Here is a 25336-nt window from a genome sequence, read left to right as displayed (position 1 = left end):
TACTATAGCTAGCTGTGGGTTGAAATAGACACAGGACAAACAAAGATGGGAGAATACTGAAAAGGTTGACCTTGCTGAAGCTCTGAAATGCTGAATCCAGGGTTGGGGAAATGGGGGGGTTTGGGAATATTCTCAAGCCTTTGCTGAATGTTTTTGCAGTTGGGAACCATGTGAATTCCAGGCCCACAAGTTGTGTTTATTCCTCTCTATTTCTACCTTTATTGTTTTTCCAACAAAAAACCCAGCTTATTAAGTCCTCAGATTTTATGGTTTTTGTCCAATTATTGCTCTTGCTTCATAGAGCCAGCAGGAAGAGGCATTAATATTCTATATTTCTAGACAAGAGTCTTTTCCTCCTAAGTCTTCTTCCATGTGTTTATCTCATGAAACTTCTCATTAGCTACCTTGAAGGCTCATTTGGACCCCATTTATGAAATTTTCATGTTATGACAGCCTGTGTTTAGATGGGAAGGTTGCAGTTAAAGATTACAGTTAAGGATACCATAAATGCCTGGATTTTAGGTGCTCTCTTAGTTTAAAGGTGCATTTTTGAATAAGGGAAAATTTTTGCAGGTAATCAGGCAGCTGTTGGTAGCAAATTTATCCCAGCAGATTAAGCCCCAGAGGTTTGAATTTGGGAGCTTCTGTAGGAGTGTGTTAAATGGGAGATTGGATTTAGGGTTGAAAAAGTGAATAGATGCTTTACAAACTTAGCACTGTGAAATCATTGAAGTGCACATACTTCCTTTTTCTCTTGAATTCTGTGTTCTGGGTTTCTGAGTTCACTGTGGGCCGTTCCAGTCATGCACAATGACACATCTGTTTGCATGTGAAAGCAAAGGAAGGGGCAGTTTGCACATGTCTCTGTGGTGCTGCAGTGTGATTTAAATTCATTTGTGACAAAATAGATTCTCCTGTGGTTGGTCTGTCCAGTAGAACAATACTCAAAAATAATTTTAATGAATCTGAGAGGTAAGATAATGGACTGATGCTGTTTTGGTTAGTGAGCTCCAGCTGTTGATTTTACTGAGACAAGAGATGCTGGCTTTTCAAGAAAGAAGGTATTTGTGGGATGTCTGTAAAATACAAGTACTGTGGTATCAGCAACTATTACTTTGTGCTGAGTTTCACAGCTTAACATTGGGTAGTAAACCAGCTCTAACAATTGCATAATTGCACAGCAGAATGGCCATCTGCTTTATCTCATCTGTCGAGCTTTCAGCAGCTCACACAATCTGAGATTGTCAATTTCTGGTCAATACATTGCATTCTCAGTTGGATAAAACATTTAAATTAAAACAGGTAAACAACTTTGTTAGACAAACTCTGTCTGGGCCTGTGTTAGTTTACATACCTTATCCCAGATGGCATGATCCAGATCCAGAAAACGGGGGTGCCTTTCTAAATACAGGCCCCCTGAGTTCCCACCAGACCCTGGTGTTGTTATTGTTAATCTCTCTGTTTTCCTTTCCAGCCTAGCACTAGAGATGTGTGTTCTCTGCAGTTTTCCAAGGCTACATTTTTCTACATTAGCTTACATCTAATCTAAGGTACATTGGGTCCTGCCAGGCCCTCTGCACCAGATGGGGCTCCCTGGGGGGGTTGCCTGGATAGCTGGTGACTTGGACTGCATGTGCAGTACAGCTTTCTCCTCTGGAATGTGAGTGGTGGAAATCTTGCAAGTTAAAATGAGCCTGCTCCCCTGGAAGTCTGAATGGGATTGCTTCCTTTGTCAGTTGCTGGATGTGAATCCCTACCAGGAATTTGACTGGATCTCAATGTCCTTCCTGTTAAAGCTATATTGTCTTGCATAAGATAGTTCAAGTTTTCTTAGATGAAAAGAAAAAAAGGAAAAGCAAATATGAATCTAATCTATTGATTTAACTCATGGGAAAGAAGTGAGTGCCAGCTTCTCCTGAAGGACAGTTAATGTGTTTTAAGTGGTACTATAGTACCACTCTCCTGTAATAGACACCCCCCAGCAGACTTCAAAGGGCAAACGAGAGCTCACTCCCTGTCACGAAACCGTCGGTTCAATTCTGCCGCCTTCTCTGCGCCGCCAGGAATGATTCTGTAATGATGTGTGTTTGAAAACCTGGGTATCTGATGTGACTGGTGTTCAGGATAAGGAAATTCCAAGCTGAACGTGGTTCTCTGATTTCTGTTGAAGTTGGCTGAGGTGAGGCTCTCTGTGAGTGACTTGTCTGGGCTTGCAGGTCTCGCCTTGCGTAAATAGCGCGTTTTGTTATTTCATGCTGCATGATGTGCCTGGGAGGTTGTGCTCTGCTGGTTCTGATAGGGAACTTGAAAAAGCACCACTGGAGCACTAAGCAGTGCAAAGACTCCCCAGCTTGTAATGCATCGTCTACCTTTGCATCATGGAGCTACCACGTGCTTATTTTGCTTATTAGTTCAAATTCTCTATATTTATTTTAGTTACAAAATCTTAAAATGGGCTTAAACTCATGTGTTTTTTTCTATTAAGGAATGAAATCATTCAAAGTGTTCTGGTAAAAGATGTAATCTAAACAGTGAAATGTTAAGGAAGGTAACTGATGCCATTATTTTTTGCTACAATGGGCTTGGTAGTTATAGAAGTTAAATCAGTTCTGAAGTCTCTCTTCACTCACCAAAAATTTTTTAAAAAATAAACCAAAAAAACCCAAGAACCTAAGACAACAAAGCAAGGCCATTCAAAATTCCCAGGGAAAATTGTAAATATGGGAGATAAGTGTTTTATTGTAGTCTTTAGCTTTTGTTGTCATTTTTCATCTCTTTCCCAGCCAGACAGTTTGTCTAGAAGTTTGTCCTTAGTTTTGAAACTTCTGTATGAAAAGCTAAACTTTAATTTGATCCCAGAACTGGGACTTTGTGACCTTTGGAAGGCAATTCTTAATTAGAAGTTTAGCTTGGACATGATCCAAGTGCCTTCTTTGAAGTTAAATCCTAATATGATACATTAGAATTGAGGAGAACTTGCTGGAAGAGAGGAGAGAGCATAAATTATTTGGATGACTATGCAAGCATTATAGATAGAATATTCTCAATATTTACATTTTAATGGAGTATTTGCAGGTCTGCAGTGCATATTCTGTGTGCCCTGGAAGGAAGGCATGTGGTAAAGAGGGGGTGCAGTGCTGGGGGGATGTAGGGGCTGTACACAGATTTTGGGTAAGCCAGCAGAGAACTGGAAGGAAGATGCCCCAGCAGCAAACAGTTCCACATCTGTATGTGTCTTCTCTAAACTGAGCAAAATGGATAAATCTAGAGGATTTACATGAAATTTCAGGATGTAGCTTCTTAATTGCTTTGAAACTTTGCCTGATAGCCCAGCATGGAAAGGTTGTTGAATGCTTCCAGCAGATGAGAATATATTTGCTTGTGTTCTTGGGTTGTGTGGTCTTGATTAGGGAGAAGGATGTGGCAAGACAGGAGTGTGGTCCTGTCTCCAGCTCTACTTGTGAGCAGGTTTGAGCCTTGTTGGGCCTAATGTGGGGGTCTGTGACAACATTGAGATAAACAGTGCGTGGAAATCCTGCTTTTTGTTTCTTGGTTCATGGACTTCTTGGCCTGCAGCATGGCACCAGCTCCTGCTAACAGGATGAGTCAGGAGAAATCAAACACCCTGCAGAGTCCCATAGCATGCCACCCCCTACAAACACTTGTCTCGTGGTCTAACTGCATATTTCTGTTTTACCACGGGTTTGGTGTTTTCAAAATTTAATGTCTCAAAGAACCAGAATGGAGCCATAATTTGTGTGCAATTTGAGAAGCCCTGGCTGCTGACTAAGTGGAAAAAAATGTCTGTTTAAAATCTCGCGTCATTTTTTATTGTTCCCTCTCCATCATCTTGCTTCAAAGTCAGTTCAGCAGACTTGGAAAACATACAGCTAATAAAACTACTGGGAAACAAGAGGTCTGGTTTTAGTTAAGCATTTCAGTACTGTAGCTCCAGTGTTGTGTGTGGATTGTTCCCTCACTTTAGGGCTCGGAGCATTTTGAAAACACATCTCCAAAAGCTACCCACTGAATTTGGTTTTTATTTCCCAAGTAATTGCTAGACTGGGGGCAGATTTCTTTGTTGTAAAATCCACAACGTTGAAAGCAGCCATTGTGGAAGATTGAAGCAACCTCACTGCTCCCACACAGCCCCAGTGGATTCTTTTCATCTTGCTGTAGGTCCATACTGTTCCTTTCTGAGAGTTAAATGGTAGAATGTTCTTTGGATAAATTGGGTTTTATCCTGATAAACTGTGCAACTGTGATGAGACCTCTTGGTTTCGTGGGTTGATTTGTAGCTTTGCTTACCTTCCCCAGTTTTCTTAAAGATTCCCTACACAGCTCAAGTGAGCTGGGTAAAAATGGGGGGAATAAAGGCTTTTAAAGAGGAAGGTTTTGGAAACAGTCTAAAGTGAACATGAACTAGTCTTTAGTTCTTGGAGTACTGCATTATCTTACTTCTTTTCATGCTTCTTTCCTATTTGGAATTTTTCCTATTTCTGTAGGAATTCTGTGTGAGTAGTGTTGTTGACTAACCTGTCATCTGACCTAACAGAAGTTAAGCAGCAGGTTTATTGGTCCCTCAGAATTTTTCACCACGTTTTGTTTTCTGGGTGTGAAAAGTTGGAGCTTCTGATTCCCTTGCTGCAGCCTCCAGAAGGATCTGCTCATGTGTTCCCCATTTTGTATTCTTGCATTGCATGCTCCTTGCTGTAGTGACTGGCACTTGTTTTCACAGCAGTTACATGTGGTTTTTCTATGTCACTGCTTTTGTTTTCAAGAACATTAACTATAGTCAGACCAGAAACAGCCTTCTGCCAGTGAGGACACCTGAGGTTTTTGTCTCCTTTTCACAATGAAGCATTGGTATTCCCAGGATGTAGAGACTCTCTTTGTGTGTGTTTGTGCACATTCTGGTATGGTTGTTGGCTTGTGCTTAGGAAAGTTCTGGGAGATGGTTGCAAATGTCAAGTACATACCCCCTTCTGTGGAGTCCTCTGCTCCAGTATGTTATTTATGTAATCCCTTGAGAGTAGGAACTGAGACTGCTATATTGATTTCTCATCACATCAGTTTAGCAGTTCTGGTTAATTAAATATCCTCTAGGGGTTTACTAATTGATTGGTAATCATATTTTGTGGATGTCAAAGATGAGCTGAATTATAATTTTCCAGTGCTTGCTTTATCTCTCTGGATATTTTTCTTTTTACATCATAAAGGAGCCAGGGACTGAGTTCTGGTGATTGCTTTTTACATGCAAGAGGTGCTCACCAAACATTTCACCTGGTTTGTTTGCAGGAGGGATCTGGTTTTGTCTTGGGTCTCAATGGGGTTTTTTTAATACCAGTTTTAACTCGGAGGTGATGTTGAAGGAAGTTCAGAGGAGGTGGCTGCATTGGGATAGTCAGAAGCTGCCAGGCTGACCACAGAACCCTCAGGCCATGGGAACAGAATGGGACTGCCCAGCATCCCCTGGGTCTTTGCTTTTAGACTCCATAGCCACAGGCATTTTAAAATGGTTTGAAAATATTTTTAAAAAATTCAGATGTTTGTGTTTGATTTTTACATGATGACTGTTGCTTTCTACTTCTGATCCCTTGGTTTAAACTTCTAGAGCCTTTGAGAAGGTACAAATCTTATCACAGCGACGTTTATAGTACTTCGAGTGAAAGTCCATCTGTTATTTCTTCAGAACCAGATTTCAGGCAAGGTAAGACCTATGTTTAAAAACCAACCAACCAACCAAAAACCCAAAGAAACTAAAATCCAAAAGAAAAAAGTTCAAGATGAAAACCAGAGTACAAAAGCCTTTAGTAGGAGTCTTGCTAATTGTCCTGATGCAAAGTTCCAAGATGATGAAATTACAACATGATGTACAGATCAGCATAATGTGCAGTCTGTTCAGAAATGAGTTTGACATTTAGCACCCTGGGAGGGAACTTGGTAGGAAAAGCTGGAAATAGTTAACTTTTTACTCGAAGTGTTCTTCTAAAATAACAGAAAATGCTGCAGAAAAATGATGGAGTTGTTGTTAGTGCACAGTAACAGTGAATTACAAAAGCTTCATGTGGGACCTCCACAGTGTAATTATATCAGTGGGTTTTATTATGAGGGTTAAGTGGTTTATAATTTATATGCCAAGGATTTCAGTGTTATGCTGAAGTACTACATAGTACAGGCTGTTAGCAAGATAAATTTAAGTAGTTTATATTTAATCATTCGCTTGAAAAAGCAGGAGATGATACGAAAGATTGTTTGCTGATGTACGGCAGGAAGAATCATCTTTGCAGAATCATTATAAAAAATGGAGACAAATCATTTGGTGAAAATTAGGAAAGAAAACAAGAGTTAGGGAGCTGGAATATGGCTGCACTGTATGTATTCTATATGCACAGAATTCCAGCCCAGCCTCCATGTACTCACTGCTCTCTCAACCTTCTTTGTCATTGTCTGTCCTTGTGCTTACTGAGCCAGAAGCCTGAGGAGCAGTAACAAGTACTGAGGCTCCTGTAATTTCCCTTTGCTTGCCTGCAATTTGGAACAGACTGTTTATGTGTTCTGGTCCAAAGTCAGCAACTCCTAAGTTTGTACAGGCAAGATAGAGCTGCCTCCTGCTGCCTTCTAGTAGAAGTATGTCTGGGCTCAGTGAAATGACTGTAAAAAAACCCTAACTATTTCTAAATCAGTGTGGCTTTAGTGTGTTCTGCAAGAGCTCTCCTACCAGCTCTGTTTGCTGACGGTATGGTAAGAGGGGGAAGTGAACTGCTGTGCAAAATCAAGCTTGAAGTGTAGCAGCTCAGGTGCTGCCACTGGAAGATCTCCCAGCAAAAGCTGTAATTTTACAGAGAGAATCACAGGTTAACATATTGCCAAAAGGGAAAAAACCTATAAATTATAATGAGGAGTCAGATTCCAGGGACAGTGATTAGAAGTTCGGGTACTGCTTTCCCAACTCCCTTTTATGTGTACTGGATGCATAGTTAACTAGCTGCTCTCTTTCTGGTCTGCAGTAGTTTTGTAGGATGTCTCTGCCATGTTTGTCTCAACTCCTGGCTGACCAAAAAGATATGTTACCTTGGGAATGGGTCTGTGAAATTGTGTGGAGTTTTATTGTGATTTCTTTTAGGCCTTCCTTAGTATTCTTCTTCAAAGACCTTTTAGCTGTTTTTGTTGGGGTAAAACTGTAAGGTAGCTCTGAAAACTGAAATCAACTTCATAATGTTAATTTGTTTGTTACTGTAGTGCCATTGTGCAGAACACATAAATTCTATTCCTTCTGAGGAATCTCATATGGCTGATAAATCCTTGAGGTTTAGGTGGGATTAATCTGTGTGCTTTGTTGCCCAAGGTGTTAATTTGTCTTTTGGTTTGCTAGTGAGAAGAAATGAAGTTTTCAAGAGAGATGATGCCAGTGGTGTGTTATCAGGTGCTGATGATATCTCCACATCAAGTCAAGCTAATTCTCAGAGAACAAGGTAAACCCTTTGAAAACAGAATGGCTTTTTCTTTATCAAAGAATGTATTCTAAATCTGCAGGTGAAATTTTTCACTCCCAACCCTGCTTCTGGATAAGATTTTAAAAACAAAGCATGTAATACTTGTATGAAAATAGCATTTCAGAATTATATATTGCATTCTGAAGTAAAAGTCTCATGATGCACTGTAATCTAGAGGTAAGTTGGGTGCCCACATTCAGTTCCTGTGTTTAATGGAGACTGGGTTGAGGTCAGGTTGTTATAACTGTCAGAAGGTCAGAGGCTATGTTCTGTTTGGAAATATTTAATTATTTTTTTAATCATACTTTTCCAGAACAAAGTTTTGAAATTACTAATATTAATACAGATTTATTTGTGGGGGTTTTTTCATTTAATAAGGAAATGGAAGCATGCTTATTTACTTGAAATATGTCAGAAGCAATACATTTGTTTGGTTGTTTTGACAAAATCTTTAGTTCATGTTTTTGTGTTTGGATTAATTTTTTTAATACCTCAGCACTTATTAAGCAGGCCAATTCAGTAACAGTTTATGCTTTTTGAGTATTACTTTGCTGTGTAGTGTATTCTAATATAGCACCTGTATGAGTTTCATTTTTCCAAATGCCATTCACCAGTACAGCTTTAAAAAATAGGTTCTTTGAAACTTTGAGCATCACCTTTGATACAGCATCTTTTTAATCCAGCAGAAGCATATCTTGCCATATCTGTTAAATTTTGAGAATGGTTCCACTCTAAAGGTTTGAAAAGTTTTACTGACATTGACCTTTTGGATTTAAAAGTTTCTTCTGGTCTCTGCCAGATACCTAATCACCTTGGAAGATTTTATCAAAATTATGCAGATAGTTTTTGTAGCAAGGGGTAAAAAATAAAGGCACATCTCCTTCTTGCCCTCTTCCCTCATCACATCACAGCAACAAAGCCTTCTCTTGGCAGCTTTTTGCTTTGTGTGCTGTAGATCAGGAGCAATAGTGCTCAATATTCTAGGATATTTATATGTTTTTGGCATATGTTGGAGGAGAATCCTTCTCTATCCTATTAAAGAAACCTGGAGATGTGTGAAGATTGGGCCTGTCTTGGGTGATGTGACACTGCTGGTGAACGTGTCCTTAAAGCAAAGGGTAAATAGGGCTTAGAGCCATGCTTTGAACATGAGGATAAAAATAAGTGAGAGGCTGCTCCTTGCACTATATTGTGTGCCAGAAGTGGATCTGGGTAAGGCAGGGTCTCAAAGGACCTGCATCTCAGGGCAGGTGAGCACAAGGAGAGTTCCTTGGAGGTTGTACAGCTTTTGGTTACCTCGACTGATGGATGGGTTTCCTTGCTACCTGCACTTTGCCTGAGAAATGCAGAGTCATCTAAAAACCTGTATATTGACATTTCTGGCAGGGAAGAAGCATTTGGGTGCAGCTTAACTGAGTCCACACAGTTTTGTTGTCAGAAATATATCTGTGTGATGCTGTATGTGTTAGTGGTGTCCAAGCAGTCATGGGAATCCAGCCTGTCTTCACATAATGTATGTGCTTTTATGGCAAGCTTCTAAGGGTTACTGGTTTAACCATGTAACCCTGATAAAGAACTATTTTTACATTTTTACTTGGTGTTTCATGCTGCTTTAGCATCACAATAAAAAGGCAAATCAGATTGTTGCCACTGTATGCACAGAAACAATATATAGATTTCTTAACTTATTTGCCTTTTTTTTTTTTTTACTTTGTTGAAAACTGCTAAGTCATCCTTCCTTCTGCTTTGCCTGGAACCCAGGAAATTTCCCATTCAGCACCGTAGTTGTGCTTCCAAACAGGGGCAGCAATTTGTGGGTGCTGATAGAGAACTTTTGTTTCTATTTACAAAGTATTTCAGAAACAGAAAGTAGCATGTAAATGAGTCACGTTGTAATGAATCAGGCCTATTATGCAAGTGAAAATGCTGAGGTGAAGCAGCACATAGTTTCTCATGGTTTGTTTCACATTATTTTATATTACTCTGTTAAGACTGGTGCCTTTAATGGATGTAATTTGTAGATGTGTGAAATCTAGAAGGAAAATATATTTTGCAAGCACAGCATAGAATTACCTGTTGTACTTAGCAATGGAATGAATTTTACATGTATCTAACTATACAGTAGTTTTTATTATTTTTTAAAATCCCCTGTATCCTTGACCTCCACTCTGATACCACTGCACTTGCACAAAAATATCGTGGCAGGGTACCACAGGTAGTTATTTAGTGATTTTCATAATTGTTCACCCATTTTTATAGGTGAAGAAGTTTGGGTTTTTTTCTTAATCTAACTACCAGACAGTACATGTATCCAAGATGAAAAAAATAAGACTGCCAGCTAGTTTTACTAGCTTTTCTTGCAGACCTACTGAGAAACAGGGCAGCAGCCACAAGCATAATTCAGTCCTGTACTAATACTTACATTATACCTCCGTTACTAATATGAGCTGAATAGAAAACAGTGTGCTCTCTCTGTCTTACTACAGCAGCTCCTAAAAGATTCCTGTGCTAACAAGTGCAAAAGGAATTCCATCCAAGATGGTAGTTAGTTAAATGGGGGATTTCTAAGAAAATAACTTTATATTTTTATCCAGGACATTGCATGTTGCTGCTTTAAGACGTCCTGTGTTGCAACACACCATGGCTTTTATAGATACAGAGCCCTCAGGTCTCAAAGTAAAACTGGTGATAACAAGTAGTTCCAAGGAGCAGGATCTCAGAGTTTACATGCTTTGGCTGGCCATTTGATTCCACAGTTTGGGGAAGTATATGCAACTTAATCCTGTTCTTAAATTCCATCAGCACCGGGAGCATGTTTCAGTGTCTCTCTTGCATTCAGGAGGCACCAACTGTCCTCCAGTACATATTCATTTTACTGCTCCTGTGGCATATTCTTAGAGCCAGTCTGTTTAATTATCCACAGAATTATCCTGATAAAATTGAGTTGTAAATCAAATAGTAGGATTTGGATTTGAGGGAGGTCTCTTTTAAGAGAAGCAGCAAAGCTGCTCAGAGTTATCAGAAAATGCAGCTTGTGCTGTTTGGGTGGGCATGCCCTGATGTTAAATTAGCAGAAGCCATAGACATTCAGTATTACCCTTCTTGTGGTCTGTGACTGTTGTTATCCTTAAAGCTTCTTGGAATGCATTCCTTGTGGCAATGGCTTGTGTCTTGTTTCCTCTCTGCTTCTTGTATTCCTTGGTTTTTTTTTCCTTTTTTACTTCTGTTTTCTTTTTCTTCCTTTACTATTTCTTCCTTTTTCTCTCTAGGAGCAGCAGCTGACATGGATCTCTTCCTTCTGTTGCCTTTTCCTTCCAGTAGATTTCATTTTCATACCCTTCCTGCCTTACCAAAGGCATCCATCTTTCTCAGTCTATTCCTGACCTTCCCACTGCACTAATCATTAGGGAATGCCTACCTGCTTCCCTTCCTCCAACTTCCTTCTCTGATCCAATACCTGCTAATTTCTTGGTAAGTACACCAGGTGAAGAGAGAATTCACTTCCCTTTTTTTTTTTAAAGGGTCAGCCTTCCAGGCTGGTGCTCCCCTACCATCTGCAGGTTAATAAGCAGCTGTGAGGTTCTGGTTTGCAGTCAGACACTGATGAAAATACAGAGTAGCAGCCAAGTACTTGTCTGATGAAGCACCACACAAAACACACTTCTGTGATGCTATCTGTTAGGAATGTAATTTAGACTCTTGACTCTTTTTTTTTTTCTTTTCTTTCTTCCAGTAAAAACATTTGCATATTCAGAACTTCAGGAATGAGCTCTCCTCGTTTCAGCATATTTCCTTTTCTGTAGGAGAGATGCATTCCTTGGAACCTAAAGGCTGAATCGTGTTGCTCCCAGTGAAACCTGGCAGTGTGACCAAGCCAGAGTTCATTTCACTGACCCAGGATGCTGAAATGTGCAGATTTATGTTTAGGGATAGTGCTCATGTACTAAGACAGGAAATTTGTAAACCCTTAGGTTTTTGAGCTTCCTCCGGGGACACCCCACACCCACCCAAATATTCAGACAAATTAATGTCAACAGAGATGATAAAACCAACCTAGTGATAAAAACTTCTCATTGCTGCTGTTGCACAGGGCTGTATGTTTTTAAAAAGACAAGATATTTTTCTGCAGTAGGTGTTTTCACAGCAGCAGGTTTTTAGATAGAGCCAGTTCCAGCATGTCTTTTCCAAATGTCTTTGATAATTCATAGATATTTATGTTCAGAAAGTGTTTGTTTTTGTTTTATTTCAGAGCCCATCCTTAGACCTTGATGTGAAGGGTGCTTGTGGGTGTATTTAACTTAGGGTTTTGTCAATATTCCCATATATGTCAATCCTAACAAGCTTCCTCACGGTGAAAAGCTGAGCATGTGCACGTGTGTTGGCAGGTCTGAGGCCTTTTCTCATTTCTTTGTCCCTTTAGGTGCATGTTATTCAGTCTTGTGTAGAAAAAAAAACAAAACAGAGGAGGGAGAAGGGAAATGAATGCTGTGAAAGCTCTGCACAGGGGAAAGGATAATGGGCTTCCATTAATACATTTATTCCATAACTACTCTGTGTCTTCCCTGAACTTCTCTTTGAGGAATGTTAGCCTTGTTCTCTAATATTTAACTCTTCTTATTCTAAGGCTGGTTTTGTATGCTAACCAATGACACTTTAGTATTAAAAGGGTTGGTATTCTCTAGTAAGGTTGGAAAAAGATGAAAATAAAATTTGAAATCCCATCCTGTTAGCAAGTGTACTGTCTGGGACAGGTGCATTTTTTCTCTTAGCTTATTAACAGATTTGTCACTCATCAAACATATCTTGAGGTTCTCCGAGGAAGGAGGTAAATAAATGTGATGTATTTTTAAGAAGTCTGGATGTTACCTTACTACAAAGGGCCCTGTGTCAGTGCACAATTACTCTCTATTTTTGTATATTACTAAACCTGACTGCAATGATACACAGTCTTCTCAACATTTTCTTTGCTTTTTCATATTTTTCATTACTCAGTTTCAGTGCTATGCTTAACATTCAGTTCAGAAATGCCAAAAAATGGACTTTGTTGAAAGCCACCTTAGTTTCCCCTGTCCATTTCTGTTTAAGAATTGCCTCTGTATAGTTTTGTTAACAGGGAGAACATTGCTTTTTCTTGTTTTAGGATTTCTACAGAAGGCACAATTGATTTTTGTTTAGTTTGGGGTTTGAGGATGTTTTTCTGTAAGCATGGGACAGAGAGAAGGCGAGTGGAAGTTGGTGGGGGGTTTTTTTGTTGTTTTTTGTTTGTTTTTTTAAAATTGTTTCTCAGTTGTTCACATTTCCTAACCAGCTATTTTATTTTTCAAATAAAAAATGGCTTTTGTTTACACAAACAGGACATGAATTTCTTTCCATATGTAAAGAATGAGACTGATAGGATGTTTGGGATCAATAATTGCAGAAATTAAATTGCAGATATGTTGCTGTGGGTTGTTTTTTTAAATACTGATGCATTTTTTCTTTGTTTTTCTCATTTTTTCCTTCAGATTATAAATTTAGACTCTAATTTAGTCATTGGGGTGACTGTATATCAGCCAGGCCATTCTTGGGAATTTAAAAAAAAAAAAGGAACTATTTTCAGCAAAATAAGATTATGGAAAGATTAGTGTATGATATTTAGAATACTTTATTATAGAGGATGGTATGACGTAAACATTTTTATATAGATATTTCAAGCTGTACTACTTCTCAGGAGAAATCAGGGAATAAATAGCAGGCCCATGCAAGCAGAAAGTGTTGAAGCAGTATTTACTTAGAGAAAGTACACTATTATGTCAGTTTTTTCTGTAATGACATGTTTTTGAGCATGCCTTTTTCACAGTCCCCACATGAACACAGAAATTAAGATATTTGCAAAGCATTAATACTTCTCTTCTTCTTGTGCATCTACTAATTTTGCACTGATTCACCAGGTCTGTTGTAGTGTTGAGTATTTTTTCAGACTGCAGCTGAGCCTTTATTTTCCTGTGAATAAATGAGGCAGTTCTGCAGGCAGCTGCAGCAACCTGGTGTGTTGTTTTCTGCAGTGATGGGTTGCTGCACAGAGGTAACCTCCTGGCTGCCAAATAGATGTGTTCAGTGTGGTATTTGCTGGCTGCTGTTTGTGCTCTGTGCTCCCACCTGGGGATGTGCTTAAAGCAGCAGAATGTCTTGGGCTTGCCTGCTGATGTGTCATCCCCTGTGACCTTCCTGCAGGCAGCATGAGGCACCATTTGAAGGCAAGCTGATCAGTCAGGAGGTGATGCTGAAGCGGCAGGAAGAAGAAATGATGCAGCTGCAAGCTAGGATGGCTCTGAGGCAGTCCCGGCCTAACCTCTACCCAGGGGATGCAATTAGATCCTCCATGCTTGACATCACCAGAGACCCACTGAGGGAAATAGCCCTGGAAACAGCCATGACACAAAGGAAACTGAGGGTAATGCCCTGGGATCAGGTGAACTCTTGTTTTCATTGAAACACAGCGGTGCCTTGGCTGAAACTCTTGTGTGGGATTCATAAACTGGGTCCTGTAATAAGCAGTCATCAGGAGATGAAATACCAGGTGTGTGGGGTTGGCCTACTTTCACAGGGTAAAACTTGTGAGATTTTGTGGCATTAGTGGCTACAGAGCCTAAAGTGGCATCAAGAGATGCTAAAACAGACAGCAAGGCTCGACAATTGCATCAATTAAAGAGTATAGCATCCTAACAAAGGTAAGGCATAGGTTTCCTCCTCTGTTCTGTGGTGTTTTCAGCCACTTCATTTGCATTTCTCTTCATGGAATGTGGATGTGCCCTGCCGGCATCAGAGGTTATTAAATGAACAAGTTGGGAAGGTAAAGAGAGAGAGCATTCATTTGGCTCCTAAGTTCACCCTGTGCAAATCCCCTTTGCTTTCCCAGCTGTCTTGATATGTGGATGAAATAGGGAGAGGGAGACAGAGGTATATAGATATATTTACAGAGGTAAACAGAGTGTCTGATGTGTGGAATAGATGATGGCTTGATGCCCTCTGCTGCTGCTTTCCATGAACTGGATAGTTTTAATTTTTTTAAGTAAGGATGGGAAAGCTTGAAGCAAGACTCAGGAAGTGGTGGCCCTACTGCAGGGTAATAACTCCTGTATCTGTCTCCAGTCCATCACATTAAGATGAGTTAGCTCATGTAGGCTTTAACTAACCATGTTGGTTTCCCTCTCTGGCCCCCAACCCATAAGAGGTTTTTGTGAAGATGTTTCGCATACAATACAGACTAGGTAGGAGCCAATTGCCAAATTTTAGCCTTAGGTCCATCTTTTGCATTTGCAGGGTGGGGGTTAACTGTGCCCTGTTGTCCCAGCAACAGTGTTCATTCGTGCTCTGTTGTGATTTGCAGAATTTCTTTGGCCCAGAGTTTGTGAAAATGACGATTGAGCCATTCATCTCCTTGGATCTACCAAAGTCTATCCTGGTAAGAAAGGGGCTGATGAGCCATCTGTGGCAGGGGAAGTATGTTAAACCAACAGATGTGTTTTTATCACAAGTGTGGATGTTGAGAGATTTCATTTCACAAAATGCAGACCAAGAAAGGCAAGAGTGATGACACCAGGAGAAAAGTGAATGTGATGCTCCTGAGTGGGCAGAAGCTGGAGCTGACCTGTGATACCAAAACGATATGTAAAGATGTCTTTGATATGGTTGTTGCCCATATTGGCTTGGTGGAGCATCACTTCTTTGGATTGGCCACTTTAAGAGGTAAGAATAACTGCTAAATTATTTCTTCTGCCCTTATTCAGTATTGCCTTTAAGAGATATTGTGCTTATTAAGTTGTTGTTAGTCAGTGGAAGACACTGCTGATCAATGCCCAGTTTCAGAGTTACAAATCTGGTCTTTATCCTCCATCTGGTGCAAATACTTGGTTTTCATGCTTTTACCCTTGTGCTTCTCTTTGATGTTTGTGGCAGACAATGAGTTTTTCTTCGTGGATCCTGACATAAAGCTAAGTAAAGTGGCTCCAGAAGGATGGAAAGAAGAACCAAAGAAGAAGAATAAGCCTCCTGTCAACTTCACTCTGTTTTTTCGCATAAAGTTTTTTGTGGATGATGTCAGTCTCATACAGTGAGTGTATGAAATTTTTTATAGCCCCTTAAGCCCTAAATGTATGGACAGAAATTGAGTAATAATCTGTACTGGAGTACCAAAGGTGGTGTGTGGGTTTTTTTCCATTGTTTTATTTTATATTCCTGTTCTAGGCACACGCTGACATGTCACCAGTACTACCTGCAGTTGAGGAAGGACATCCTAGAAGACAGGATGCACTGTGATGATGAGACAGCCTTATTATTAGCATCCCTAGCTCTCCAAGCTGAGTATGGAGATTACCAGGCAGAGGTACATCATCAGTTTCACCTTTGATCTTGTTGAGCTGTGATCCTGCTGCTTCATTAAAGACTGGGCTGTGCTCTGCCACACGTGCTCTGCAGCTCTGTCCCAGACTGAAAGCCCAGCTGAAATACTCTTGGCAGGTTCTACTGTGAGCAGGTGTCCCTAAAGTCTAGCACAGGTAGTTGCAGAATTCAGTGCAAGATCTGGGTGTTAAAGCCTTTTTTTTTTTTTTTTTTTCAGTGGAACTAGAGTCAGGCTTGAATATGGAGAAACTGATATAAAATTAAGCTGTGGGTCAAGATGGAAATTGTGATTCCCTCCCCTTAGTCAGAATCTTATGATTCTCTGAGTTGTAATGTACAGCTGTTTGTGAAAATGAATGTTTCAGTTGTGCTCATAGGGTATGGAGGTATGTGGAGGTGCCATCACAAAAGTGTTTTGTGTTGCAGGTGCATGGCTTGTCCTATTTCAGACTAGAACACTATGTCCCAGCAAGAGTGATGGAGAAACTGGATCTGTCCTACATCAAGGAAGAGCTGCCAAAACTGCACAGCACTTACGTGGGTGCCTCTGAGAAAGAGACAGAGCTAGAATTTCTGAAGGTAAGTGGGCAGCAGTTGGCTTCCTTCATCTGTGGCTTAAAAATTGCCTTGTTGGAATGTGGGTGCATGGACTTCCAGTGAAAGCACACAAGTAAAACAGCTGAGGCTCTGAATAAGCTGAAAGGAAGAAAGCTGAAAAGATTTTGTCCAAAGGACACATCATAACAAGCCAAAAGAAATTGTAACAGGTGGGAAGTTCTCTCACTTTTTTCCAATCAGTAGGCTTAGCTCAAGCTATCTAAAAGCAACTACTGATCCTATGTTTGCTCTAAAGGAAGCAGTGTTTATGAGGCAGCACACCCTGTATTCCCCATGTCTTTTGTGCTTTCTGTAGAGGGGAAAAAGCTCATAAATTACAAAAAGATTTGTTACAGCTAGTACTTTGTGTGATCCTTGGTATGAAGCAAGCCAGAAGTACTGCCAAGGAGAATTCTTTGTGCAGGTTCTGTGTAAGATGATAGGAAAGCCATTATCCACAGATATCTTTGGATTATTCTAAAGGGACCCATTGAGAAATCTAATTATGTTGTTTGCTCGTGGGATAATAATCAGGTTTTCTCTTGATCAAAATGAGTTCAGGGAGCAAAGGATTGCTGTTGAAACACCAAATAATCATTACACTGTAATTCCACTGCCACATTACAGTTCCACCATCTCTGAGTATATGATGGAAGAGGCCCTCAGCTGACTTTGTCCATTCCAAGTCTGTTGCTCGTTTTACAGAGGTGTTCTTGTTACTTAGCCACAGAGAGCAAAGCAGGGGACATGATCCTGGCTAAAACCTAGCCTGGCTGGGGGTGTGGTGGGGGCAGCAGTTAGATTCCCTTGTTTGATTCATTCCATCATTCCCTTACACCAGTACTGAAGAGACAAGAGGGGTGAATAACTGGGATTGCAAAGTGAGTGAAACTGCACATGGTACCTTAATATGGTCACAGAATTGCAGTGTTAATTTAATTCTGCTTTTAAAAAAATACATGAAGAACAAGTGCATCTGTCTAGTTACAGTTTCTTGCTAACATCTGCTTTGTGCAAGTTTGATTTACTCACTTGTGTTCTCTGTTTGTGCTTTCCCTGTTTGATTTTAATAAACATTGGGTTCATTTGCTGTAGTCTGGCAGGTCAAGAGGTATCACCAAGTCTTAAAACCTTCAGCTGATGTGTGTCTGTAATAATAGCTGTAAACTATAAGCAGAGACAATTATTTTTGCTAAAATCCATACATTTATATGCACATATGGAAGCATTTATAGGGTGATATACAGTATTCATATAGTGCTATGGAAACTTGGCCCTAATGTAATGGCCCTAAATTCGTGCTCATAGAAGTCTCATTGCATTGATCTGTGCAGTTGTGTCAGAGGCTCACAGAATATGGGGTTCACCTTCATCACGTGCTGCCTGAGAAGAGATCCCAGACAGGAATCCTGCTGGGAGTGTGCTGCAAAGGAGTTGTCATTTTTGAAGTTCACAATGGTGCCCGTACACCCGTGCTGCGCTTCCCATGGAGAGAGACAAAGAAAATATCCTTCAGTGTGAGTTGGTCTCTTTTCCTCTGTGTGTACACATCTGTGTCTCCTGTTACTGTGAGCTTTTTGTTGGTTATTTTTGCAAATTAAGCTGCTGCTTTGCAGCATAGTCTGACTATGTTTTGTGTGGGTGTCATATTATGGGATTGAAATAGGAGCTTTCATGTTTTAAAGGTTTTCTTTTTTTCCCTAGCTTGCATGGCCAAGCATAGTGAAAGAGCACCAGACTGAGAATCCTGCATTAGAGGACTGGGTACAGGCAAATTCCAGTACTCAGTATAATTAGGAGATGCACCTATGTTGCTTTCAAGTTATATTTCCAAGAGTAATTAAGTTAAATGATAAAAGATAACAGGCTGACACTTGATCTGGACAGCACCAGCCAACCTGAGTGGGTGCACCATAATCTGGTGATCATGTGTCAGTTTTTAATGAAGCATTGAGCTTCAAATTCTCACCTTTATATAGGTATTGAAAACAGCACTTCTGGTTCTGTCTGATACCTTATTGAAAAGCTACAGCCTGTTTCATCTGTGAGATGGTTTTAACTAGAATGGATAAATTCAAGTTGAAAAATTACTGAAAATGTAATTTCAAGATCTGGAACATTAACTGAGAGATTTGGTAATAAGATCAGCTTTTAGTTCTTTTTCTCTTAAGTGGCAGCATCCCTTATGACTTCCTTGGGGTGTTTGTAAACCCCATCTTGCAAAATGTAATAGTTCTGGTTTTCATTACTCAGCACTAACAGTAACAGAGACAGATTAAATAATAATAAAGCACCTTCTCATCTAGCCCAGGAGTAGCTTTAAAGAGCTACTTTATAAATCTCACATTGCCTTTGACTCCTATTTAATAGAAATCTCTCTCATCAGTGCTTTTTGCTTCAGGAAAGTTTGAATGCTGTAACTGTGCACAAGCAAACACAGAATTCTTTGTAGGCTGAAAGAAATAATTTGTCTTCGACTTTTTTTCTTTCTCCGTTGTGTAGAAGAAGAAAATAACTTTGCAGAACACATCAGATGGCATCAAGCATGCCTTTCAGACTGACAATAGTAAGACTTGCCAGTACCTTTTGCATCTCTGCTCTTCCCAGCATAAGTTCCAGCTGCAGATGAGAACCAGACAGAGCAACCAAGACACTCAGGACATTGGTAAGGACTGTGTTAGTTTGTATTAGCAATCTATATGTATCTTTGTAAGAGGAAAACTGAACTGCAGCTTCAGTAATTGTGCTGAATGCTGTGTATGTGTGCATCTGCATTTGGAGGGTTTATACTATGAAGAAACTCTACTAGCTAAGGTTGTTTAGATTTTGTTTAAGAGGTGGGAAAGGAGTTGGGAGAACACAAAAAAGCTGGCACGCAGCAACTCCTCTAAACTAAAAGGAATATAAAAACAGGTCACTAATAGTACTTCCTTCTTTAATTAAAGGCTTTTGCCTTTTCTTTCAGAAGTATCTTGAAAGTATTTCAATAACAGGACTTTTACCTTTTGCTTAATGTTGGATAATGTGGAATTAATGGTGTGATCATGGGAGTGCAAGTAAAGTAGGGGACATTCCATGATGCTCCATCTCTAAGCTTTGGGTACAGCTGTCTTCATTTTGCTTAATGTTGGGTGGACCTGGTAAGGAACAACATGGATACTGATCTTTCCTTCATAATTCCCATTTCCTTCCTAACTTGTGTGCATAACAGAAAAATGTGAAGGCATTCTTTTTAGATAGAAAATGCTAATTAGATAATGTAATCAGTGAAAAAAACCCTCTGTATGAATTTCTTCACTGTTTGGAGCAGAGCTCACTTGGCTGGCTGGCCTTCAGTGTGGTCTGGAAGTGCTGTTTTGGTCAGTCTGCCTGCTCACGCCTTTGTTCCCTGTTATCTGTCTGCATTCCAGTTGCTGTTAATCCAGACTTCCCCCAGTGTAGCTGGAATGAAGTTTGACCACGTTGCTGTGGATATTGTGATCTCTAATTTAAAATAAAAAGAAAAGAGATGGGGAGGGAGTAGAAAAAGGCATGTGGCAACTATCCAGTCTTTTCTCTGTTCTGTTGGGCTCAGCCAACTCCAGGCAAAGAAATAAGACCAAGTGACTTAAAGCCTTTTTACCATTCTCTGATTTAGAGTTTGCTTATCCTGAATTGCAGAGAAAAGCCATACAGGAAAGGCTTTCTTGGCTAGGCAAACTTGGTTGTTCTTAACAGATGGAGTATGTGTTGTGCTGTGGGAGTCTGGAAGAAAATAGTTGGCTTCTGTACGGTGCACATCACTTGGAAGTCAGAGGTCCCAGATTCCCCCAATCACTTGTAATCAGAAGGAAACAAAGCAGCATTATGGTTTACACACATTGATTATTAACAGTATGCACACTGATTATTAATAGTAAAAACAATTAAAATTAAAAATTTGCTCATGTCATAACTTTGCTAAATTGAACCCTCAGTATGTCAGTAAGAACTGGAAGTGGAAGCACTCAGCAAAATAAGAAAGACAAGGACATATATAACAGTAAAGAAAAGGACATTCTGGATTCTAGGAAGGGCATAGGGAAAAACAAATAAAAAGAAGTGAGGGTTAAGTCAGCCTTACAGATGATGAGTTTTGGGCACATGAGAATTCTCAGTTACAGGATGTAGCCACTTCAGTGGCAGAAGGTTTGGAGAGCCTAATGCCTATATAATATAGTTAATGGTGTGAGAGTATTCATCTGAAATCCGTAGAAATTCTGTTTGATCTTCTCAGAGGGTAAATACGACATCAAGAGAAGAGATCCCAGCACATTTTATTAGGGTACTCTTCCCCATGATGGCAACACAGCAAGTGCAGCTGTCATTGATGCCTTCTGTCAGAGTCAGGAAATTGGGATTTGTGGATTTCTGGTCTGATTGGGCAAAATCATTCTTCTGTAGCTTATCTAGTCTGGTGGCTGTGGCTAGAAGAGGTGTGGGTGAGGAAGTGGTAGTTGTATGCTAATTCACCTGATGAAAGGACAGAAAAACATACCTTCCACAACTAAATCTTCACCATCTCTATGCCTGTTACAAAGGGAGCTTGAGTTGCTGTGGCAGTTAATTCCTGCCTGAGGTATTGGAGGCAGTAAAGTCTTTTGGAATGGTAGGACTGAGGCTGCATTTGTCAAATACACTCTTTTCTAAATGCCACAGTATTTACCATTAAATAATGGGTGATATGTGCCAAAAATGTACAATTTTCCCTTTGACTTACAGTGCAGCTTCCTAAAGCAGCTTGTTTCCTACATGTCTATAGGGTTAACCCCCCCCCCCCCCCCACTGGTTAACCCTAAATCAGAAATAGATATGCAGTTGAGGATTGCATTTCCTGAGACTTCCCTGGGAACTGACTCCAAGACATCAGTGAAGTTTATGAAGGGTCCAGGTGGCCTGATTTCCTTTAAAGTCTCTAAAGAGCCAACAAGTTGCCACAACTTATCAGGTTCCTGTGTGAGAGCCTGCTAGCCTTAGAAGGCACTTAGGGTAATGGAAAGTAGCCCTGCTCAGCTTTGCTCTGAATTAAGAGGGGTTTAGGCTAAGATGTATTATCATGAATTTGCTTTCAGCTAAGAACATCCACCCAGACAGTTCCCACGACTCAGCTGGCAGTAATTTAATTACAGCCCAAGACCTGCTTCTCACTGCTGCTTAAGGGAATCCTTGCTAATGAGTCAAAAAGTCTGGCAACCCCCAGTCAACACTTTCTGTTTTGTGCTAGGATGTGTGTGGCAGGGGAGGTCCTTAGGTGCACCTGAGTGGACTGGTGCTCTGTAATCTGTTGGGCAGAGATGCTGCCAAGCCCTCATGCAGCTGTACTGTAAATGTGGAGGTGCTCATGCAACGAAAACAAAGCACTGGACGGATGCAAGTTTGGTAGCATCTGATAGCATGGAGATAGGGAAGCCCTGTTTGTTCAAATTCTGGAAAAGACTTTTATTAAAGGAAGATGTAGTGTTCCAGGTCATTTGGCTTTAGGATATTATTTGTTTTGCAGAAGGAGATGCTGTGTCTGTGTAAAAGGCACAGCAGCCTGACAGGGAATATGAGTCTTCATGCTAATAAGAGGATAAATATTCTGTGATTTTGGACTTTGGGTTAGTGCAGTGTCATGAACTCCAAACTGTGCTTCCTGAGCAAACCCCACGGTGGGTGATTATATATCTCTGCTAAGCATCTCGAGAAAATACATTTTGTGTGAGTTGGTTGTTTGAAAAGCATGCTTTGCACAAGGTGGTCACACTAGCTCTACTGAATAACTTTAATTGTTTGGGTTTTGTTGGTTTGTTGTTTTTTTAAATTTCCACAGAAAGGGCTTCATTTAGGAGCCTGAACCTTCATGCAGATTCTGTCAAAGGCTTCAACATGGGCCGAGCCATCAGCACTGGCAGCCTGGCCAGCAGCACTCTGAACAGACTCGCTGTCCGACCCCTATCTGTCCAGGCAGAGATCCTGAAGAGACTGTCCTGCTCTGAGCTCTCACTCTTCCAGCCTCTTCCTGGCTCTGCAAGGGACAAGAACGAGAAGAGTCCATGGGAGGAAAGACCCAGAGTTATGAGCAAGTCGTTTCACGATCTGAGTCAGAGTCACATCTCTGTTTACCCCCCGAGGAAAAATGTTATTACTGCTTTGGACTCTTCCCCCAAAAAAATAGAAGATATCATGGGAAGGGTCTTTCAGCAAATGCCAAAATTTGATACTGGATCAGCAACGGGAGCATTAAAACCGAGCAAGTAAGAGTCTCTCTGACCACCCTGCAGCATCTTGTGTACAGTCAATGTACATTTTGCATCAGTTTTGATTTATTATTCATGCCATTATTTTATTACATTGATCCTTCCCTCTCCCAACTTCCTCTTCCCTCTGTCTGGTTCCCCTTCTCTCCTTCTCCCCTTTAAGTTCAAAATCTCATGCAGGTTTAAGTAGAAGCCCTGAAAGAAAGAAAAATGAATCAGACTCATCATCCATTGAAGATACCGGTCAAGCCTATGTTGTAGGTCAGCATGCAAAAAATAATATTACTGTATTTACTAACAAACTTCTAAAATTGCTCTGGGTGTAATGCTTTGATATATTTATTAACTGATGGTAATATTTTGATTTGAAAGTGGGAGCAGAGTATCACCTGTTAAAGCAATCCAGGCCATTATTGCAATGAATCCAAAAAAATCCTCCTTTGGTCAGCACCAGTCTGTGCACAGGGATGTAAAGTAGAAGCTGTAGCAGAAAACAGCTTCCAGGTTATCACTTCAGGGTGCCATTTGGTTGTATGGATCTTTTAATAATTTGCTAATCTTCACAGTCAGGTTGTGCAGGCTGAACTTTTTTAGTGTTTTCTTTGGAAAAGATGTAGGGAGTGGTTTTTTGGAAATGTCTGTTTGGCATCAGCTGGGTATTGGCCATTGCCAATAAGTAGTAGCTCCACACTTCGGAGTTTTTTCTTCTATTTTTGGGGTTTTTTTTCAGATATAATAAATTAGTTAAATATTTTTTTCCAGTACGCTGGGTGTTTTACAAAAACACTTTTGTAGTGAGGTAAGCCAGATGCATTTACTCCATTTTCTTGGCAAGGATTGGAATGCACACAAGTAGTCTTACTATTAACTAAAAGAGAGAACTCAATTAAAAAAACCCCAAACATTCAGAGCAGCTAAATAGACTTAAACTAACACTGGGTTGTTAAAACTGAATGTTTAATATCTGTGTGTTACCAGTTTCTGGTTCTAGAAGGTTCCCTGTTATAACGATAGAAACTACAACTGAAAAATTTGCAGCCTTAGCTCCTGGTCAGAAAAAGTGGAAGATGGTTAAGTTTCTGGGGATGGGGTCATTATAAACAAAAAAAGGCAAACAAAGCAGTGTGACATCCCATGTCTGCCCCCAGTGGACTTGGAACCAGGACTGACTTGGGAATGTTGCATTTTCAGTGCTGAGAGCATAAATGCTGAGGAGTGAGATGAGGTGTGCAGGTTCTACAGTGACTGATTGCAGCCATTTACTCTGAACCTTAAGTTTTGTGATTAATAGGATCATGTGCTTGCCCATAATCTTCTGGGACCCTCTGGTGAGGGTCTTAGCCACATGTCAGACAGTCCTGCTGAATCACACTACCTGTGCTGTGGGACATAGGTTCTTTGCATGGTGAAACACATCGGATTAAACTTTGGGGTTCATAGGTTTGGAGAAGGCCAGGGCTGCTTTCTTAAGAAGCTTGAATTTTCTTCCCTCATTTGCTTTCATATATTGGTACATTTATTATTTTATTCTCTTTAAAGTAGGGCCACATTTGCTTGGCTGTGATAATTTCAAAGAAAACATCATTCTATATGCAAACAATTTAAAATAGAAGTAGTTCAAGTTGCTTGTTACAATAAGCTTATTTGTTCCTTTACAAAATCTTACAACAGTCCTGTTAGGTTTAGCATATTCAATATCCAGTATTGTTAGAAAATTTAGTCTTTGGCCTCATTGCTCAAGATCCATTACTTTTATCTGAAGTTAACCATGGTCATAAAGGCCAAACCTCTGTCCTTCCTTTAATTCACTGCCTTTGCATGAGCTACCACCTATCTGAGCCTTGAGCTACAGCTAGAGCACATGAGTAATTTGGATTTGCTAATACAAAGCTAGTTTGATGTTTATTCATTTTTAAAAGAAGTAGTTTGATATTGTGAATCAGCTCATGTGAACTAGTGTAAAGACTGAAATAATTCTTGGTCGCTTTTGTGTTTTAAAAAAAATTGGTAACAGTGTCTAATACTTCCATGCATGTCACAGGTGTTAGCATGAATACTTCAGAAAATCTTCTGTCATCAGCAGCACTAAAAGAGAGTGGTAAGTTGATAAGTAATTAAATCAGTCCATTTGTCACTTACAAAAGTTTCACTGTTCCACCTGTCCTGTGCCTTTGGTATTCTTCAGTGTCTCTGCCAGTTAGCTAGATAGGACCTTTTCCTAGTATTTCCATTCCTAGTATATATTTTGGATTGCTTCTTGGGGGAAGTTTAGACATCTGTGTGTAATATTTTTCAGATATGAATAGTGTCTTGAAGGGTGGAGCACTTGAAGGGTGCTCTTTCCTACCAGAATCATGCTCTTAAAAGCACATTTCCCTTACTTAGGAGGTTACTGGTTCTGTGTTTTCTTTTTGGTTCTTTCACTCTTTAGGCTTGATGTGGTTTTGAGGGAGGAAAAAACTCCTTTTCAGGGTGATGTGCAGTCTGCTGCACTCTCCTGCATCCCTTGTTCTGTGCTTGTACCAGTGTGTGCATGGAGCTCATTGGTTTTTGCAGCTGTGGATTGCCTTTTCCACTTTGGGCAAAAGTATCCCAGGCACTCCT

General features: G+C 40.2%; 1 protein-coding gene across 5 annotated transcripts in view; it reads left to right on the top strand.

The window, feature by feature from the left end:
• The window catches only part of PTPN13 (protein tyrosine phosphatase non-receptor type 13), a 112410-nt gene that overhangs the window by 58956 nt on the left and 28118 nt on the right, over positions 1-25336 (top strand). For all 5 annotated transcript variants that reach the window (XM_030238858.2, XM_050973570.1, XM_050973569.1 and 2 more), the window contains exons 8-20: positions 5615-5710; positions 7376-7475; positions 13710-13929; positions 14866-14940; positions 15050-15224; positions 15435-15588; positions 15723-15861; positions 16305-16457; positions 17810-17992; positions 18978-19140; positions 22306-22729; positions 22896-22993; positions 24774-24830. In XM_030238858.2, the coding sequence (XP_030094718.1) occupies positions 5615-5710; positions 7376-7475; positions 13710-13929; positions 14866-14940; positions 15050-15224; positions 15435-15588; positions 15723-15861; positions 16305-16457; positions 17810-17992; positions 18978-19140; positions 22306-22729; positions 22896-22993; positions 24774-24830 (2037 nt within the window). The remainder of the gene's footprint in view (positions 1-5614; positions 5711-7375; positions 7476-13709; positions 13930-14865; positions 14941-15049; positions 15225-15434; positions 15589-15722; positions 15862-16304; positions 16458-17809; positions 17993-18977; positions 19141-22305; positions 22730-22895; positions 22994-24773; positions 24831-25336) is intronic.

The sequence above is a fragment of the Serinus canaria genome, chromosome 4 (genome assembly GCF_022539315.1).
Source record: "Serinus canaria isolate serCan28SL12 chromosome 4, serCan2020, whole genome shotgun sequence".
In the NCBI taxonomy this organism is placed as follows: Eukaryota; Metazoa; Chordata; class Aves; order Passeriformes; family Fringillidae; genus Serinus; species Serinus canaria.
The sequence above is the reverse complement of the archived record's forward strand: the minus strand, read 5'-3'. Positions and strand labels throughout refer to the sequence as shown.